The sequence below is a fragment of the Macrosteles quadrilineatus genome, unplaced genomic scaffold (assembly GCF_028750875.1).
Source record: "Macrosteles quadrilineatus isolate MER2022 unplaced genomic scaffold, UCM_ALF_1.0 Scaffold_3__2_contigs__length_128488019, whole genome shotgun sequence".
In the NCBI taxonomy this organism is placed as follows: Eukaryota; Metazoa; Arthropoda; class Insecta; order Hemiptera; family Cicadellidae; genus Macrosteles; species Macrosteles quadrilineatus.
The window spans coordinates 68,965,551-68,986,884 of record NW_026542596.1 but is presented as its reverse complement, the minus strand read 5'-3'; the positions used below and the strand labels follow the sequence as shown (position 1 = coordinate 68,986,884).

Below are 21,334 nucleotides of genomic sequence, written 5' to 3'. Positions count from 1 at the left end.
AAACGATCACCTACTTTGACAGTTCTAATTTTGTATCATAGCAGCTTGGTTGAAAAAACTGTTGTTATACATTTAGGCAAGTAATAGTCCTGCACCCTGTTGGTACATTTTGTTACCTTTTATAGCTAATTGATCATGACAGAATCAAATTGTTTAATTGACACCAGCTGTTAAGATTCTTTAATTCGATTTAAATATGAGTATCTTAAGGTTAACACGGGAAACTCCAGAGACACTTGGGCGGAGCCCTTTTGACGGATCTGGACCAAACTTCACACAAACCATCCTTGAATATTGCTTGATAATGCCTGAAAGTTTCATTACAACCTGTCGATCGGTTTCGGAGTCCATAATGGTAGGGCTATAGGTAGGCCTTATATACAAATATGAACGAATGGTGCTTTTGGCCCCTCTGGGGACATCAAAATGAAAAAGTAAATCAGTCCTGGGCCTAAAATGAAATACCGTAGTCATAAAAGTGTTAAAAGGATCATGTAAAATTATTCAAAATCATTTATATGGACAATGTTATTAATCTATGTTACATATTATTTATCATAAATTAAAAAAAAATTTATTACTGTGTCTAATAGGCAAAGTTTATTATAATAAACTCAGTTTTCAAAATAAAATAGATAAATAATCAACTATAATTTGCTCATAAGCCTAATAACTAAGCTAGTTTAAGTACGATAGGCTTTTGCTGGTAATTTGTCTTTTCAATGTAATGTAAATTATTAAATGACCGTGGAAAGAAGATAATTTCTTTCATTTTTATATTAGTCCAACATAATATGCATTGTTGTTTATTTGGTAACAAATCATGAATAGCTATGAGGTAGCTATTAGGTATTAGATGTCGGGTCACTTGGGTCAGTTCTCTTTTGTGTGATTCACCTCTAATTTCAAATGTAAATATTGTTTTAATTTAACTTGGTAATCACTATAGAGAAGCTCCTAAACATATTCAAAACTAGGGCACCGATGTTGATTAAACTCTTTTTTTTTTCATTAAATGACCAAATCTTTTAGTAAAAATTTGACAGACAACATAGGCCAACATTGGATTTTATTTTATTTTGAGTTGAGATTTTATACGGTTTGAATTCAACATTACACATTACAAAGGTACAGTATTGCTATCATGTCCATTATAATTTCAGTGCATGAATAGGTTTGAGTCATAGGGGGGGGGGGACAAATACAATTCCGGGCCGTACATCTTCTCGGTCACCAGGGGGTACAGTTCCGGCCCTAGGAAAAGGACTTGACTAACGCGGGGTACAATTCCGGCCCATACAGTTTTTTAGATGCAAGTGGATTAAATCGAACCACTCGTGCATTTTACAATATCAAAGTTTCATGAAGGGGGTACAATTCTAGCCTGTATACGCCGTTTTGGACGAGAAAATGCTCGAGACGTTATCGTGACGTCACTAACCTGCGGGGGGTATAATTCCAGGGGGGTACAATTCCGCCACCCCTACTTGTGTTGGTTAGTCCATGGTGGAGCAGGGTTAGTCTACTCTTTGACTTTTGGAACAACTAGACATTCCATCCCCATGTTAAAAGTTGTTGCCAGTTTTTTTATGAAAATTGTCTTAGTTTATGTGAGCCGCCGAAAGATTGTGCTGTTCCAAATTACTAATTTCTGTCGAATACACAAACTTTTCTACCAAATCAAATGGATAGGATGATATATTGTGAGCTACAGCCAACTGTAATGACCCATTAACCATGCCAGCAACAACTAAGGTAGAAAACGGAATCTGGCTCACACAACAAACTACCGTAGTTCTTTTTCAATGAAAAATTGGCGATAGCTGGTCCATAGATGGGATGTCGAATAGTCAGTCAATCCTACATAGGCCCTAGTACATTTACTGGCATTCGTATGTACATACTTTTGATTTTACAAAGAATGTTTCGAATGCCAATACACAAAATTTGTCTATGTAATGTTCTTCGATGAAGTCCTATAACAATTATTAACAATAATATTTTTCTTCAATACGCCCAAGGCTTATATTTTTTCCAAATGTCAGAAACAATTTTATTTTTATTTTTATTAACATTGCCTTTTTTCCGCCAACAATAGATACTTGAAAATTCCGTCTAGAAACTTCTTTAGGCTATATCTATTCAATGATAGTCCATGCTATTCTCATTCTGTATACTACTGTAACCCTTGGTCACGTTCACGTGTTCTCCCCTTGCATTAGCTCACATTCTCCCTCCCTCCCTCTCTCTCGCTCCTCGGTCTGGTACTGTCGGGTAGAAAAGGCTTCTGGCAGTCCTTGTCTTCTCCACTGGCCTTGGCACTTTTACGGCCGCCGATTTTACGAGTTCGATAAGCCTCGTACCTCGTAGCCACGTACCCTAGGCTGTGGCTCCTGTACCTGTATCTTCGTTTGTTAACTTTGTACCTACGATCGAAAGTGTCATATCCGGCGTTGATTGTCGCGGGCAAAAGGCACATTAATTACTCGCATATCGGGTCGGGAGGCCGTGAGGCGGTGGTGGGGTGGCAGAGTGCACTAGCGTAACATGTCAATTGCTAGCGACGCATGCGCACTGGTCACCCAGTATATGGCCGCTGTCAGTGTAGCGTTGGGCGTGGTGCAGATTTAGCTAGTTTCGGCTATGTTGATGATGTTCAGTTGACCTGTGTTTGCGTCGTGTGTGTGCGAGGTAGGCCTGTAGAGTGGTGATAGTGAAGTGTAGGATAGACAGTGGATGTGTTGTTTGTGGTGACGCGGTGATACCCGACCATGTCGCCGTCGTGAGTCTGGACGCCAGTTTTCAGGTACTGCAAAGCATTCATCTTATAAAATTTCGTGCGATTGTTAAGCGAATCATCGGTTTCATTCCGTAGTAGTGAAAGAAAGAAAGGTTTCATCCCGGAAGATTTACTGCAGTATCTCATCATAGTTAACACCCACTGTCTCCACATTTTTATTTAAAAACGTTAATTCACGCCAGTTTGCCAGGTACCGCATCTAAATTCTCGTTAGCAATCCATGGTCCGTCCGTTTAAGAATCGCTGTCAGTTCAGTTCACTACGTTCAGTAGTAGGCTGCTGTAGCCTATCTACACGAACACGATTGACCGTAAACGAGGATTTACTGCAATCCCATCCACTCTCCACAGTTAAATAATTATTAATACAAATATTCGTTGATTTCGTAACCGGTTCGGCATTACGGCGTCACTGCGTTCTGTAGTACCAAGGATTTGCTGCAATGTCCCATCATAATTACCACCCACTGTTATTACATTTGTCAGATACTGCACTTATAATTTAATCATCATTTTGTCGGGTGAGCGCTAATGACGAATGGCAGTACGGAACGTATTATCGTAATCCCAAACGAGGATTATTTATTGCTATAGTTCCCACTCTCCCCGAAAAAAAATCTCCAGCCCGGTATTGTTTTTCCACATTAATTCAGGCTATAGAGGTTGCGACATTATCACTTGGACACAAATCCATTGGTGATTGGAGGGATTTTAACCCGCGACCTCGGGGAGGTAGAGCTTGTGTATAGCGAGATTGTCCGTGTCTAGAGCTAAACTAGTAATGGCGCTGTGCTGTGCGTGTACACTGAACACAGAGGTGCTGACTGAGAGAGGTGCGTCAATACCACAGTCACACTGGTGTTTGTAAACGAATTAAACTCCACAACGATGTTTTGTATCGTTGGTTGGACAATTTCATTTCGGAATCAACACGTAGAATTTCTGTATCGTGTTTTATCAAATTTTTGTTGTTATTCATGGATCAATTCAGCGATTCCCGAATGTATTTTCCCAATGCAAGCATAGTTTTAAACATTTTGGTTTATTTCCAAACTTTTATATTGCAGATCTCTGAAACCAATAGTTTTGGAGATAAGTCAGTAGAAGGTGAAAATATCGAATGTTTGGTCGTGTTTGACATAACAGGTCGTATGATTGGTGTCTTCCTCTCCTCAAGGTCGTTTGTTCAATGCCGAGTTTGAATTTCGTGAATTCTGTTACGAAAATTATAAAGTCGCAAAGGAAACTTTAATAATAAAACAGTTGTCATTTTTTGTTCCGTTTTATTTGGTTAATGAAAATTTATAATCACGGCCATAAATCTGCTGTTACCTTATATTTAATCTAGAATGTTAATTTTGAACCATTTTTGAATGTTTTATTTCGCCACACTATCCCTGGACTTCCCAAGCATTGTTACTAACAGCTGCTTTCTGGACTAAAGCAGCTGTTTGCTGGCCACCTGCTTAAAAACTGCATTACCGGTACGTATAGATACTATAAATGCGAAGTCTACTCTTTATTTTGTGGTACTACTGTTCGGTTTTGAATATTGCCGGACACCAGCTGATTATAATTATTTTAGTTATTGCAAACCTCTTCAGCCTATATTTCATGAAAATAAATAACTACCATTTGTTCACAGTTTTATTCAAACTTCTGTGAGCAATTCCTGTTACATAGAACCAGAAATTAATGTTGTAAATTTATTTATGTATAGGCCTAATTTAAAAAATCTTAGATTAAATGAAAACAGACTGATACTAAGTAGTCGAATTTAAAGTGGTTATTATCGAAGTGGTTGTTGTTAATGTGAAAATATACGGATTTAATAGTTTTTATTGTATGTTTAAGAGTAGTGTGGGAAAAGAATTTATTGTTTGTCACTCGTTCGAAATGTGTTTCCCGGACTCGTATGGTTTTAATCACGCATTCAACTTCGTGCTGTGCGGGAACAATCTTGGAACAACTCTTCTAACTTTTAAAATTCGTCTTTTCCTTCAGTTTCAAAATGCAGTAAGTTAATGACATCACATTATTAGCCTAGACATACCGGTATTGTGTTGGTTACCTAGATACTCATTCAATGTTGTTAAACGTAAACCTTGTCTAGTGTCTGCCATTGCAGTCTCTAATATCTTTCATAGATTATGTTTATAAGCACTTAAACTGTATCGACTTAATGGTAGGCTTTTGAATATAAATACAAAATAGGTTGGTGCTTCCTTTAACTAGCAAAATGTATTGAGCACAGTGTTATTTTTATACATGGGGGACTAATATAAATGAATACGTTTTTTAAACAGAATATATTTGCTTTTGTTACGTCACCTGTTTTGTTTTGGGGTTTTGACGACAATTTGCTGTTTATGCAGGACTTCAATTACTGACTAAACGTGGTTCTTGTTAGCTGTTTGTTTGTTAACAGAGTATTACTAGGAAACCCATTAGGGGCCTATACTTATACCTAAAAAATCCATACAATGTTCCATCTTTAAATTCACGCATTTAACTAGTTAATAACGCATTTTAGGGCTATGTGTATCCAATATTACATTACGTTTTAGAGTTTCATCTTTACTGTTTCAAAAACAACTATCAGCAAGAATTAATTGCCGTCTCCAGAAATAGCCTAGCTATTTTCTGCATGGTTCTGCTTCAGTTTCAATGTTGCTAGAGTTATTTGTCATTTTTCCGTTTACTTTTTGTACATAAATAATTCTTTCACATCGTAGTAATATAATGTAAGTTATGTAATAGTTTAATCTATTAACTGTAGCCTAATGAATTAATTGTAATATTTGTTTACAAATAAACTATTTTCGATGCTTAGGCCATCGATGTGTTCAGGTCTATAACTATTTTTATACATCAGGCTACGTTATATTTTAAAACAGAAAACTTTTGTCTAAATTGAAAAAAAAAATGTAATCCATCTAGTTACGTTGTTGTTTTGTTTTACAAAAAAAAAAACTCCAATTAGGTAGGTACATCCAAGCCTCTTAATAAAATTCTACAGAACTTGTAACAGAATTTTATATTTAATAATTAGATTTTTAAACATACATTAGAATGTATATTATGTACACTAAATCAATAAACTAATATTTGGGGGGGGGGGAGCGTGTTTAATTTATGCTAATTAAGACAAGATCATCCAGCTACACAGGTGTTAAAATATATTTATTGGCAGTTTAAACAAATTTAAAGAGATCTTGGATCTCTAGTTAAAAAGCTTTCGGCAACAAGTAAAGAAACGTTTTCTCGATTTAGAACCACCATAGGTCAACTAACAGTAGGGAAATAATCATCGGGATATTCTACGAACCCTGCCAAACTTTACAAACTGTCTTGCTCAATGTTGGATTGAAAATTATTAATATACCTCTAAAGAAACTACCACACTTGTACGAAGTACGAGCGTGTTTACAACCCACATCAATAAACTATGGTGATACGTACGCAGCATTTGGCAATGGCAGAATACAGCAAACACAAAAGGGATCTTCTATCAAAATCCTCAGAAAAATCAAGTAAGAGGCCTTCAACAGATCAAAAGAAAACATTTTTACAAATGTTGAGCAAAAAGTAAAATACGAGGAAATAATCAAACGTTATTCCGAATAAATTAATGCCAGGAAGGTAATTCATTTAATGTTTTCGACCGAAAATTCTTGATTTCTATGTAGCATCATTGACTTTATGCGGCCAAAGACCGCCTTGGTTTTCAATGGCCACAGGAGTAAGAGCAATCTTACAACTTGATAGATTTCACAGCAACCGTTCATAGAAAGTGGGCATTCACGTGCTGGAGACGTACAATGACGAAGAGAAACTCACGGATGGAAAGTCTACACTGACGTGTTTTAGCGTTGGTCGTGGTGACATTGAGTTGTGCTGGAATCACATGCTATACCTTGGTCGCTGGTCTCAGCACTAATGAGCCAATGGGGCGTCGGGGTACTCGGCCAGTAGACCCTGGCACAACGCCACGACTGGAGAGTGATGACGTGTTATTACGTCACTCGGGTCTTATTTTTACAAATAGCAACAGCTGGACGAGCCTTCGTTAGCGTTGTGTTGCTACAAAGCAAGTCTGTAATCCGCTTTCGGCTGAGCCGTGTTTCACACTCTCAAATCCGGAGTTGTGTAAACATCTAAACAATAGATACACCCAGATATACTGTAGTTTGTAATCTCGGAGATGTTTTCGTCGTCAAGTTGTCTAAACGTAATTAACGGCTTTCGGACCTGAAAAGTCTGAGTTAATATTACAACTTCTAAAGGTATTTAGACAAAATATTCTCACAGTACGAAGTCGTTTAGGTCTATTACACAGTCGTCCGATATAAAATATTTTTTTTATTTGCACCCATAAAAATTAAGTTTTTTTTTAAGGGAGTGCATGAAACGAGAGTTATTGCAACTTAAATCTCGTTTTAATTGTTAGCTCCAAGGACGTTTGATAGAGGAAGCAGTCAATTAAGGCAATTACGGATACAACTGGAACCAAATCGCCTAACGAAATAGACAAGTAATTATGTAATACAAAATAAGCCTTGGCAGAGTGGTTAACACAACGTTCAACTGCACTTGATTGAATTGATTCTATTAACAATCGAATCAAATTGGAGTTAGAAGGTGACGTACCGGTATCTCGTGTCTAACACGTGTCGATCTCAACTTGACACCGAGGGAGTGAATATTATTTAACCATTCCTCTGATAAACATTGACCATTGCATGTAGCAACACGAATACAGTATAAAGTATCGTCTAAGCCGCTGTATATCAATTAGCCCGGTTTGAAATCAACACTTCTTGTGGCAAACGTCGTAACAACATTCAGTATCATTTTTCATGCATAAAGTGAAATCATAACTCATTGAAATGGTCAGCAATATGTCTCAAGAGTTTCAAATCCAATCCGTTCGTGAAATGTTCATTTTGGTGCGTAACATGGTAACATCAACACAATTCCGATAACTTGTAATTGTTCACTCAATTATTCTGACAATGTGGTTGAATGAAGTTGCATATTAAAAGTAAAGCTGTCGGTTTTTAGAAAGTTGTGGCTGATTCAATTTTGGCACAAAACTTTGTAGAATTTACATTGTGTAACGTTTTGTGATTTAATTTCCCCCTTTAATACAATGATTAGGCCTGTGACAGTTCTTCGTCGACCTCACGTATGTCCCGGGTCGATCCTACAAAAATGTAAAGGGCGACTTGAGTTGAATGGAGGGGTGGAAAGTATAATACACGCAACAACACACTCGAGCAGTGTTGCCAACGAAAAGTCCCTAGAAATCCCTAGATGTGCTACAAATGGCACGTGAATTACAATAGTGGCAATTAAGCAACAAATCAAGTTTGTAGTAAAATTGCCAAAATCCACATACAAAACAGTAGGCTATTCTATAAACTTTCCAAAAAATGTTGGTAGGCTGCAATGGGGGATTATATTTGTTTATTAAAATAAATATCATAATAATGTACAGTATATGTTTTGAAATACAAATGAATCCATATATAAATCCCAAAGTACCCATGAATTTTTGAGAAAACCAAAAGTCTCACCCCTATAAACCATATAAAATGTTCCTCGTCATGACTGCAAGTTAAATACGTCACTTTGACAACTCATTTCACCAAGGATCCACGACGAGAGAAACAAAGTACACAATATTGTTTATTTTGTGAATAGATATTTTGATCAGCCACCTAAGAAGAAGAATTACCATTTTTGTATGCATTCATCCATATATAAATCCCAAAGAAGGTACCCATAAACTTTTGAGAAAACTTACAAGTCACATCCCCATAATCCTTTTACTTAAAATGTTCGTCATGACGAGAAACCTTGCGCAAAACTATCCATTATTTCATAAATTGGCCTTTAAGGTCGTAATTCATTTCTAATGGGAACTTTCCATAGCCTATACCTAATGTTAAAAATACTACAGCTGTACTTATTTGTTTGTTACATATTCGTTCAATTTATAACCTTATTAAAATCTGGTGTGATTTTGTTTTGTTTTATGTTTTGTTCATTTCAGCTTAAATTAACCAATCAATAGTTTTATCAAAGACTAGCTGAGTACCCGTCCTTCGTACGGGGTTGGTATACAATGCTTATTGTAGCTAAATACCCGTGCTTTGCATTTGCAATGAGAAAGGGCACGTTTTGAGAACATTTGGTTTACTATAATCTACGGTATACTATAGTATATAGAACATCTACCATAGCCATAATGTTCTACCACTTCACCTAAACAATAGAAAGAAGTAAAGTTCTCACACTCAGGGTTTTGTTGCTCCTTGGTTCAAATTAGCTGTTGTCATAAATGTATAGGCTACAGAACTAATGGTGCTGCACCCTGTTGGTAAACCGTATAACCTTTTAATGCTATTGAATATCATAGAAACAAATTGTGTGGTTTGAAACAGCTGGCAAAATTATTTAATTCATTTTGAATATGAATACGCATAAGGTTAACATGGGAAACTCTAGAGCCGCTGGGGCGGAGCCCGAAAGGATTTTTGAGGTAATAATATGTCCATATGTTAATCGGGAATGTGAGCTATCATCATACCAAATTTCAACACAATCCGACCAGTAGTTAATGTGTGATTGAACTTCAAACAAACAAACAAACAAATAAACAAACAAACACACAAACTTTCACATTTATATTATTAGTATGATTACATATGCTAACGCAATTTGCGTTAGCATATGTAATCTTTGGTTTTATTAATACTTATGAAGTCAAACGGGGCGAAGCCCGTGGGTAACAGCTAGTTTATATTTTGTTTTAAAGTTCGTCTTAACTATAGGCCTAATTTTATTTCGCCCTAACTTAAAAAAAAATTATTTCTATAAAATATCTGTATGCCCATTAATTTATTTTCCCCAAGGAATCGTCTAAAATCTTTTGTCTCCAGAAATCCTCAGAAAGTATTTTGTCCCTAGAACGTCAGTACTCAGGTTGAAAATGTGTCCAGATTCGGGATAAATCCCTAGAAGAGGCAACACTGGGGGTGTGAGAGTGTGAGTGGGGGGTAAGAGCCCCCTCCCCCCCCCCAGGGCAAGCTGAAGAGCCAGGGAGCGTCAAGGGGGCTTCAGATTGAACATATCGAAGGGGGCGACTCTGAAGGCTCTGAATTGACTGTTAATGAATTCACCCGCGGTGAAAACCCAAGCCATGTTTCATGTTTGCTAGTTTCGCAAGGCGGGTGCAATCTAGATTTTTTTTTAAATTTGAGATTTGTAAAAAGTAAGCCCTGAACTGTGGTATGCTACATAACATTTACTTAGACCTTGAACTTAATAGAATGCACTTGTTCATTATTAACAGTTACTTTGAAATATACTTATGGATAAATAGTTATGTAGCCTACGTTTTTATTTCATGGTGAATCAAATCCGCCCTTGAAGAAGGTGGATTTATAAGAAAAGTGTGGCATTATAAAGGTGTTGTCCTAGACTTGTTAGTTAAACGTGCATATTAAATCACTTGCAAACATTTTATTCAATAGAAGCATGGTCCGAGAGAACTGCCTCACATTGATGTCAAATCCATCTTGGGACTAAAAACCATACTAAAATTGTTAAAACACAAAATTCAAACGTAATTAGCACCATAAACATGTTTTAAATTCTGAAAAGGGTGTTTAAAGTTGTTGCTTTTTGGATTTCCGTATTTCCTTTTTTCCAGATGACAAAATGCATGCAGTCATTCTTGATTAACTTATGTTCTGTATTTTTGTTATTGATGATAAGTTGGTCAGTTTGTATAATTCTGATCCGTTGTGTATTACTATATCACTAAAAAAAGAAAATAACACAAACAGATTCAAAAGCTTAATGGCAAAAGACTCATTGAAATGCAACCCATTTTATTCCTTCAAATAATAATTAGAAGTAATCTCTTAATGTTAATTTGAATTCCAAGTACCTAGTCTTACAATTTGAATAATTTGTTGTGAATGATTATAATTATTTAGTTTATAATTTTTATTTAGGTTAGTTTAACGGTACTATTCAAGACTAAGACATATTGTCACTGAATAATAAAGAATATTTGATTGGTGATGATTTGATGTAGACCTCGTTTCGGTACAGCGGTCTCTTAATTTTTTATTTTCAAGTAAGATTTCCGCAAACATTAAAACTTCTCAGGTATTCTACCCCACCACTCACCACCAAATAAACTACTACTGTTGAAATCAACACAACAATACCGCGTCATATGTAGTTACAGACACAATAACACGGTGACTGTCTGGCCAGTAGCCAAGGTGGCTCGTCTCGTGGTTTGGCTTTAGTTACTTTGTGGTTATTACGACCTTGGGAACTAAACACGAACCGTAGACGTAAATGTCTTTCTGTGTACAGATTGTCTACCAGTCCATGTATAAATGTTCCATCCAGGCACAATTTTGCTAATAACACATTTAAATGTCTTCGTCTTGAAACAACGGTGGTTTGATTCGTGGGGCGATTTGGAGAATTTCCCCGAGTGAAATTACATAAATTCTATAAGCCTAAATACAAATATACTACAGTCTAAGCGTTCTAAGTTTATCCAGTGGATGTAGGCTTAGGTCGATTCTTTATCGGTCGATTCTGTGTAAGGACCCAAATACCATTGCGATAGATATTAGGCATTTTTTATTTCTAAATAAAAACATGTTTATACTTCTCAGTCGTAATACACATGCAATAACACTATCTATGTCAAAGAATTTAAATACATAAAAAGTTTTCTCTCGGTTACACATTCTGTTATGTTAGGCTTACAATGAATACACCTGTCTCTGATAGCTGTTGTAAAGTGTTACATCGATCTGCCATTGAGTCTAGGCTCTTGTGGGTGGCTCTTGTGGTAGACGGAACTGAAAGCTCGCACGTGTGACATGCGGCTAACGAAGCACACTATGTGCTATTTGTGTCAAGGCTGTAGGCACAACCACCTGGCCATTATGTAAACTTAGTCTGCTGCTTAATATATTGTGGAAAACACTAGTATTCTACTAACTCGAAACACGTGTAACGTAATACTACTTTTGAACAAGTGGTTGATGTTTAGTGCGTTCACAGATGAGACGTGGTTTGGTTTTCGTGGTGAGTTCCACAACGTTCTGCAAATCAGAATCGTCAAAATTTCCTCTTCCTTGCATGATGCAGCGTCTGTGGTTTTACCAGTCAATGACGTAATATGATACGCATAGAGAAACGGAGAACCGGCCACTCTGGTCCTAATCCGCATATAGAAGTTTGGTTAGGTTAAATATTATCATTTTCTATTCATGGTAATACTCTCTAGAAATCCTGTCTAGTGCATTTTGATAGTCTTTGAGCGGTGGAAAGATATTTTTCATTCCACTATAGCTATACAAAGGGCATTTACGTGAGAGATGTGTTGTCATTAACTCCTTCAGGCTAGGGCAGTTCACGTTTAGCGTAGAAAACAGTTCAGTTGATTGTTTTCCTTGTAAGAACCGTGATTGTTATAAAATTATACACCACTGCAAGAGTATTGAGATCATGCAATGACCGAACAGAGATGGCTACTATCTCCAGATCGGCTGTGACTTTTACATCCCCGAATCCCTATGTATTCATGGATTGGCTGGATGCCAATATTGAATCTTTAATTTAGGTACGAGAAGATGTTGATCTTGATTTATTGACAGCGAAGTCGTGATTCTAGTGCGTTAGGCACACAGTGAACACCAAGTTCTGATTTAAAATAGCATTATATCCGTTGTTTTGTTCGGAGATGTATGGCAAGTATGACATCGTTGGATTTAACACCGATGGTGATGGTTTGATTTGATATAACCGAAGAGAATGTATGGAAGCCTACAACGAGCCCGTTTGGTTTCAGGTAATGGCGAGCGAGCTTTGTTCCAGTTTGAGACTGAAAGACAAGGATTTGTCCGGCAAGTTACTGCAAGTTGTAGAAGAACACGGTGCAAGTTCTACATTCGTGATCGCAAGTTTAATGTGGAACGCGACAAGAACAAGCACCTCAATTTGTCTAGTCGCGCTGCAAAATTCATCCACGCATTATCAGAATGTAGCCAAGAAGTTGGGATTTAATTTAACCGCTATGGATAACAAGACAGTCGTTTTAGACCCTGTTTGGGAAAAGTCTTTAACGGAACCAACAAATTTAGAGTTGAGTCGTCTCGATGGAACTTTGTACGAAGACGTGAAGACCGCTTTGGCTTCGATGTCTGGAAAAAAATGCCTCATTGTTGACGATCTGAGTGTTTTGATAACTGCTGGAGTGGATTTGGCGGGAGTTGTCAGTCTCTTGCAGTGCCTCAGACAGCTGATGGAGGACGATAAAGACTTGTCTTTGCTAGTTTGCTCACATGTGTCGGAGAACTGCGAAGACCACAGACTCTTGGCTGACTTCACTTCCCACGTCGCCGACCTCCGCGTCACTGTGGCGCCTCTCAGGACAGGGTTCTCGACCAACGTGACAGGCTCATTGGAAGTGGTGGATAATCTAGAACCTAGCTTCGGGTCTACCAGCGATAAGAAAGTGTTTCACTTCAAACTCACTGATAGACAGATCAAAGTGTTCGCGCCTGGAACTGTTGGGGTGTTCGGGTGATAGTTGGATTAAACTCTCAAATCAAAATCGTTGTTGTTCCTTCACTTCATGAATTATTTGTTGTAATTACACTATCAACTCAAAGAGTTTGAATATGAGAGTTCAAAACTACATGTTACTTTTGTAATGTACGCTTATCTAACTGTGTTGCTCTTGTGAATATTCGTGAAGTGTATTCTGTGGTAAGGCGTGGTTAAAATAAAATGCCTAAAGCATGAAAATTTGTTCAATAATTTTCCTTTGCAGTTATATCCGAGAAATTTACAGTTTAGACCAATTTGTTAGCTGTCATATCACTTAGCAACATATCATATATAGATATTTGTTAGTGCATATCATATAGAGGACTATGTAGCTTGTTGATGGTTCGAAACAAGGCCCAGATGTCTTGACAAATGAAATAGTAGATCTTATTCAGTAACAATGCTACAATGATTATTTCATTTAATTATAATCTTGCATTCATTTTCAGTTTAAAATACGCACCTTAGTATGTGTCGATGTCTCAAAGAATTGATGATTGATTAAATCTAAAGATATAAATCAGATATTCAATCGATCAAAATGTGGTATAACACGTTTCTTGGTGTAGACCTAGGTATAAACATATACAAATATCATATTTATCAATTCTGATTTTACACGATCAGCAACTACACGCTGGTTGTTTGGGCAATTTGCTTCACAGACTAAACTTAATGATTTTGTCTCAGACTACAACTGTGTGGAAACTAGAGTGTACAAGTACTTCCTTGGAAGAGTATAAGTGAGTTGCCTTTGCACGCAATCTTAACGACCGAGCGTGCGAGGTGAAACTTGAAACCTGCAGTGCTGTTGTTTGTGGCACTTCAGACATTTACCTGCGAATAATGTATTATAATTGTTTATTTTAAACCTTCGGGCTTTGTTTCCAACTCAAAATTCGTCTTGTATGCCACGAAATTAACTATAAAGTTGAAAATGTTGTTCTCTTAGTTTTTATAACATTATGATTTTGTTATCTACCTAGTTGTACATGCCTAAACTTATACAAGCTTGTTAAAAGTGTTATTTAGCATTGCCATGCCATTGTAGCCTAGTCAAGTTAACTATTTGAAATTACAGTACTTCGGAATTAAAATCAACTACTTAAATTTAGAAATTGCTACGTGTACAGCGTAGTTATAATATGTATGACTTTGCGTCAATTTACTATTTTAATGTTTCAGTTTACACTCGCTGCGAACAATATCTTTTCCTACCGATTCAATTAAGGAAGAATAATTATAGGTGTTATTATCGACCGATATTACTTCATGACAACTTAATTTTTCTTCAGCAAGAAGTGTTTGTAACACCTGTGACACCCCAAAACATAAATTCCAACAGTTGCAGTCCTTAGTTAGCAGCCGTAGTTTTAGAATCAGATTCTGTTCCCATTGAGATAAGGAAAGATTACCCGCACACTTCTGTCATTCTTGTGATTAAAGATGTCTTGGTGTTATCAGACACGTTATCGCCCTCTCAACACATTGTTAGTATAACTCTCACTATCACAGTGACAACATAAGTACAACTACTGGGCTTTAGCTGCAACTCACTTAAAACTCACTTTCTTGTTCACTTAACCCGTATTTCAAATTTATTTTTATCTTGAGTAGGAAATACGTGGCTATGTAGACTTTATGAAGGACTCGCCTTACAATCGAAAGCTTGTCGGTTCGAAACTGGATCCAGCTGTTTCTGAACAGTGTGATTTTAGCTAAAGAATAAGCTGATCTTGGTCAGTATCAAAACTACACAGATCAACCTAATTCGTTCATTCTACAGTATCTAAAGTCTGGTACACGTAGTTCGGTTGTCTACTTGCAGAATCCAAGTAAATAGTTCATCTGGATCGCATAAATTAAATGTTTACTTGCAGTATCCAGAGTCAATTATATACCTGTTTCTTGGAAATGGGATATCTACTTCTAGTATATCTTCTAGTATAGCAAGTACATGCTACATCTGGGTCACGTCAATGCAATGTCTAATTGCTGTATCCAAGGTTAATGATATATTTGATTCACATAAATGGAATCCCTATTTACAGTATTGTATTAAGTAAATTGGTACGTCTGGTTCACGTAAATGGAATGTCTACTTGCGGTTTCCCAAGTCAATTGTTCATAATCATAATTGGTTATTAGTTACTTAGCAAATAATGCTCAACGGTATCAATCCGATTGATCTTACCTTTTGTTCTCTATTTTGTTTTGTAATGTGCTAGTTTGGATTTTTTATTGATAAACATATGTTACGACTTTTGTTTGTCTTTTTATTGTTATGTTGCAAATACTGTCATGGCAAACAAATAAACCATAAGGCCCATGTTAAATTTCTTAAAAGTTTAAATTCGTGTAAGGAAGACCCTAGTTGTCAGAATTGTGCCATTTTCAAATCTATACCTTCCCATAGTTGCTTAGTGTGTATGTGCTGATCGCCTCAGCCGTTCAGGAGGAGTATTTGTAAAACAAAAGACGGAGTGTTTCGCTCACTTCGCTCAATAATACATGGACGACTGTAATAACGACACAAGTAAGCGGCGAAAGATTAGGACAATAAACGGTGACACATACTTTCTCCCGTGAGCGTGTCAACAACCTTAAGCGGTAAACGGTGGGAGTAGTTATATTTTATAGGGAAAATCTCAAAAGTTGCAATAACTTTTGAACCGTAATGTTTACAGCCTTCGGTGGTTTAGATCAAATTTTAATCAAACCGGTTTTTTTTTCAAAAATCCTAATTTCCTGTATTTTATGGGGGTTTTAATGGGAAAATAAAATAAGTTGCAATAACTTTTGAATTGTAATTTGTACAGTAATATGAGTTATACCATTTTGTACAGAATTTAAAGGAGGTAACGCACAATTTTCTTTTTCAAAATCGTTAGGGCCATTCTAGAGAAATTGTATATTTCCGGTTTTTTTTGGGGGGTAGGATGCTTCCTTTATAAGATCCTCGCATAGGTGAGGTAAAAATGGCTACTAACATAAAAAACCGAAAAGTTATTGAAAAATACCTTTTTTAGACTATAGTTTCGGAATCGTTGGAGATGGAACGAAACTTTAAATGTAGAAAATTTGCTATTAATTTGAGGTTATTCACATGTAAGTTCTTACTTTTTCCTGTATTTTTACAATTAGTAATCTTTAAACGTAGATTTTAGAAAATGTTTGTAAAGGGCGTATTTTTATTAATCTGGGATTCAAGTTGTAATCCTTCTCATTTATGTAGGTGGTTGAAATAAAATTAACTGTAAGGCCCTGAATGTTAGAAATTTTTTAATATCTTGTTTATGTGCATAAAGATAGAATTATTTTGCTTAAAAATGCTCAGTGAACAAATCTTAGAAATAATCAAAACCTAACATACATATAAATTTGAACATTTTAAAAAACTACCCCTTTGATGCGTTTGGGAGATTTCAAAATAATTTCCCCAAATTCTACGGGGTAAAAATAGGGAGATTTAAGTTGATCTGTTTTTCTATTGACCTGGCCGTTATACATTGAGCACATGTGGTCTCCCTCGCCTGTATTTATACAATTTAGTAACACACCTTGTTCAAGGAGCTATGTTATTTTGAAAACAAGTTTTTAGATGGGACAACAATATGCAATTGACATTTTATGGTAGAAGCACACCTATAATCACGCCTGAAAGATTGTTATTGTGTTGGTGAAAAGGTGAAATAACAATAATTAAAAGCCAAATTCACTACAGTAATCATCAAAGCAGATACTTTATTTGTTTACATTTTCGTTGGTTTTTGGCAGTATGATAATCCTCAGGGGGATTTAGATTTTACAAATATTCCATTGATTAACTTTCTTGAAATAATTTTACCTGTCATGAGATTGTTTTGGTACTTCTTGAAGCAGAAGGCGATGCAACCCTGGGAGTATTGGAGCCACCACTCGTCTTTTCGATCTACTCCATTGGGAAAGGATAGTATATTATAATTTTAGTTAACGTTAAGTGTTTGGACTACACGACGTTTGTGGAGGTGAGGGAAATCCTCCCTTTTCAAGTGACCTATCTGTGTGTTCATAACCTATTACCTTAAGGTTATGTAATCGATATAATTGATATAAAATATAATATGTGGGCCAAATACATCTAGGTTAGGATGGATAGGTAAATGTAGATTTAGGTCACTGGAAAACGAAAGGAGTTCCCACACCTTTCTAAACGTAGTAAAAAAAACTTAGCGTAGGAGGAGTCCATCAAACTAATATTGATCCACAGTTCCTTCGCAATTGTAAAATAAACAAAAACAGTAGGACGGTGTGCTATATTATTGCAAATAAAACATGAAATAATTTAATATACCTCCAGGGAACTGAATGATTGCTTGGTCTTAAAATGGTCTGGAAGCATTATTAAAATAGTCTCTAGGAAGTGTATAATCTATGGCCAATACGTAATACGTAGATGATTACTACCCATGACTAAGTGAGCACTGAGCTGGCCTACACCGTACACAGTTGTTGGTTGCAGTTGGCGTGATTGTAGCCTTACGTGAGTGTTGTTTTTATAAACATCGATACATTAGTGGTGGCTGTCGTTAGCGATAGTGGCCAGACTGCTGTGGACTGAAACCAGGGGGTAAAACACGAAGGAATTGTTTGTTACGGTAGTAGTAATCATTCTACAATGAGAAAACTTGATACTGACCTTTTATCCCATTTCTAAGTAAATTCGTGATTGATTTCGTGAGTTTTGCCTGACGACAGTTAAAGTGCGAATAGAAAAAATAAAGTCTTCCCTGGTGTTTGCACGCTTTAATGTTGAGAGGAACTAGAGGGAGTATCCGTAGTTTTGCCCTACTCTGTATATTGTCTACCGGACATTGGCCGGTGTCGGCGTTGCAGTCGGTGAGTAAAGATGCACAACGCGTAGTGTGAAGGACACGTCAGGCGATAACAGACCTGTGACGCAAACTGGACACTGGACAGTAACCAGCAGTGGTCATACGTCCGGTCTACTATACCATCTACTAGCCACCATCCACAACACAACATCTGCTATCCACCATCTACCATCCACAATCCACCATCTACCATCCACAATCCAACATCTACCATCCACAATCCAACATCTGCTATCCACCATCTACCATCCACAATCCAACATCTACCATCCACAATCCAACATCTGCTATCCACCATCTACCATTCCCAATCCAACAACTACCACCCATAATCCACAATCCACCATCTACGATAAGAGGGTACTTTAAGTCGAAATTTTTTTTACGATTCTGATGCTCGAAGTCTTGAACTTCTTATAGACTAGGAAAAGTTAAAAGATCAACCAAATTACTTCCTTTAATAGTACTTTTACTTATCTATTATCTGCCTTCATAGTTATAATATTGTTCGTTTTCTTTTTCCATTCCTGACTAGTTTATTTAATAATAATAAACAAAAGTAGAAATAATAACAGAAATTTGCGTAATATTAATAACAAATCCCATCCATTTCGACCATTTGTTTCCAGTTTTTCTTAAAGAGATCATAGATTAAAGAGTTTGTCATGGAGTTTGTTACTGTTGAACTTGTATTTTCTCATTAGTTTTTCACGCTTTGATTGTTAATGGGGGCAAATTTATTCCTATATAGTTACCAAGTAGTTAATTAAGTAATATAACTAACAGATAAACTGAAGTGCACCAGGTTTGCGTGACTCACCTCATGTCAGCCAGGAGATGCAAAACTACAAATGAGACCAGTTTATTGAATACATACAGAAATGCTAAATTTTCTTCAGACAGGTAGCTGATCAAAATATCTATTCATAAAATAAACAATATTGTGTACTTTGTTCCTCTCGTCGTGGATCATTGGTGAAATGAGTTGTCAAAGTTACGTTATATTTAACTCGCAGGTCCCAAAATGTCAGAAGTATTAACTCAACGAAAGCATTATTTTTCTTTAACATATCTTCTACTACACGCTTAAATGCAAATTATATAAAACAAATCCCATTCCATAAAAATCAGTTGTGTGTGTGTGTGTGTGCATGGATTAGTAGCGATACTGTAATTCATTTGTCAGTTTGCAACTTTTTCAACATTCCTATTTGTTTTATATGCTAATATTATAATCCAGCCTCAGATCGACCTGGTCTAGTGGTACTGTAGAATGTGGGGATTCAGCCTTCAAAGTCCCGGGTTCGAATCCCGCCAATCACCAATGGATTTTATCTCAGTGATAATGCCTCAACCCTCTTGGCCTAACATAAAGTTCATGAAGAAAGTGAAAAAAATCATCCCTAGTACACGAAGCAAGACCAATTTTACACCTGGAACGATAATGAATGAAATACTTGTTATGTTATAATTTTAGGAATTAAATGTTGTTGATAGTTTAAAAGTTGAGTTGTAATGAGCTCATTGTTTGGAATACACAAGCTCCCTGTAATAACCTCGTGAGGTCGATGTACTGAGTATCTGGGATATTTGAGGCTAAATGGCTACTAATTGCTTCTGTCGATAGCAACACCACTACCAGTAGCTATTTCGAACCTCTAAAGGATCTGTTTGTAGAACATCTTTGATTTATCTTAGTCATTTTGGACATTTCTAAAGATGCCATGGTAAAATATTGAACTCAGGCAGTACCGGTACAGTGATTACAATGTATGCGTGTGAAGAGTCTGACTAGGCGTGTAAGATTAATGTTTGTGCATTTAAGTTTATTAGTCTAGGAGTAACTTGTTCTCCTTTTGACTAATTTTCTGCCACGTTTCAGTTCTGAAAGAGGAGGCTTAAAATACCTACTTTGTATGGTCGCCATTTCAATGAAAATTAAAAGTATTAGATGAATACGGTGATAATCTCCAATTTTAACCGTGTGACCACATGTATTTGGGTAGACAAGGCTTAGTAATTTGTTCATAAACTGTTACAGTTTAATTTTTCTGCATACATTACGTCTACGAGTTTTACACGAATGTGGGTTTAGTCATGGAAAAATATATTCCTATCCTTGTCTGTGGTTTAGTGCATGCCTCCTACTTCATCTCAATATTTTTGTCCTAAGTCAGTCGAAAGGGGAAATAAATATTTATATTTCTCTAGTACAGAATTTCTTCCAAAATAACCTCCCTGTTGTAAATGAAAACACTGGTGGTTGTTTCCTCGTCGACTACTTCTATTTAACTCGTTTGTATTTAACGATAGACAATTGAAGTTTCTGAAAAGTAGTACATCGTATAACGTAAAATTCCCCTAAAGAGTTATGTAACGTAGATTCTCTATCCATTATTACCCTCTAAAAACCAAACGTAGAATCGTCTGATCCGCTTATAGCTACTACCGCTCTAAATAAGTGATTAGGATAGTCCGCGGGGAGGTTGGACAAGTGAGTGACGTGACGGCTACCGTGGAATGCGGCCCTCGCCGAGACCGGTCGTGGAATGTGGAATGCAGAAAGTAGAATGCAGCGATCAGCGAACTGGGAACTGAGGTGAATGACGGCAAACACTTGAGTAGGCCAGGCGTAGGTGCGAGTCCAGCAAACACATGTAGTGAACAGTGAGTATTGTTATACGGACGTGTCGGCCTTTACTGGATAGTGGAGATGAGTGCGAGTGTTGTCAAGCGTTTGACCATAGAACGTGATCATGCAGTAATGTACAATACCTGCGCTAACTGACGTGCAGGCGATTGAGTTTGAATTTCCTCTTATTAGTTCCAGCCTCTGAACTCTAGAACCCACTAAATAGTTTCTTTATTTTCGTGTGCGTATTTTTACCAAAGAAAATTTTGAACACGAACATTTGTTGAAATCGTCGACCAGATTGACTAAATGACATATCTTTATTATGTTGAGATTTGATTTATTTAACCGTAGCTCACAAATTCGGCGTACA

At 36.7% G+C, this 21,334-nt stretch overlaps 2 protein-coding genes across 2 annotated transcripts in view; both read left to right on the top strand.

The window, feature by feature from the left end:
- LOC128988988 (guanine nucleotide-binding protein G(I)/G(S)/G(T) subunit beta-1) overlaps positions 1 to 21,334 on the top strand; it is a 50,203-nt gene that overhangs the window by 6,807 nt on the left and 22,062 nt on the right. The window lies entirely within an intron of this gene.
- LOC128989283 (elongator complex protein 6-like) lies at positions 12,698 to 13,432 on the top strand. The gene has a single exon (XM_054411162.1). The coding sequence runs from the start codon at positions 12,698 to 12,700 to the stop codon at positions 13,430 to 13,432; it is 735 nt and encodes a 244-aa protein (XP_054267137.1).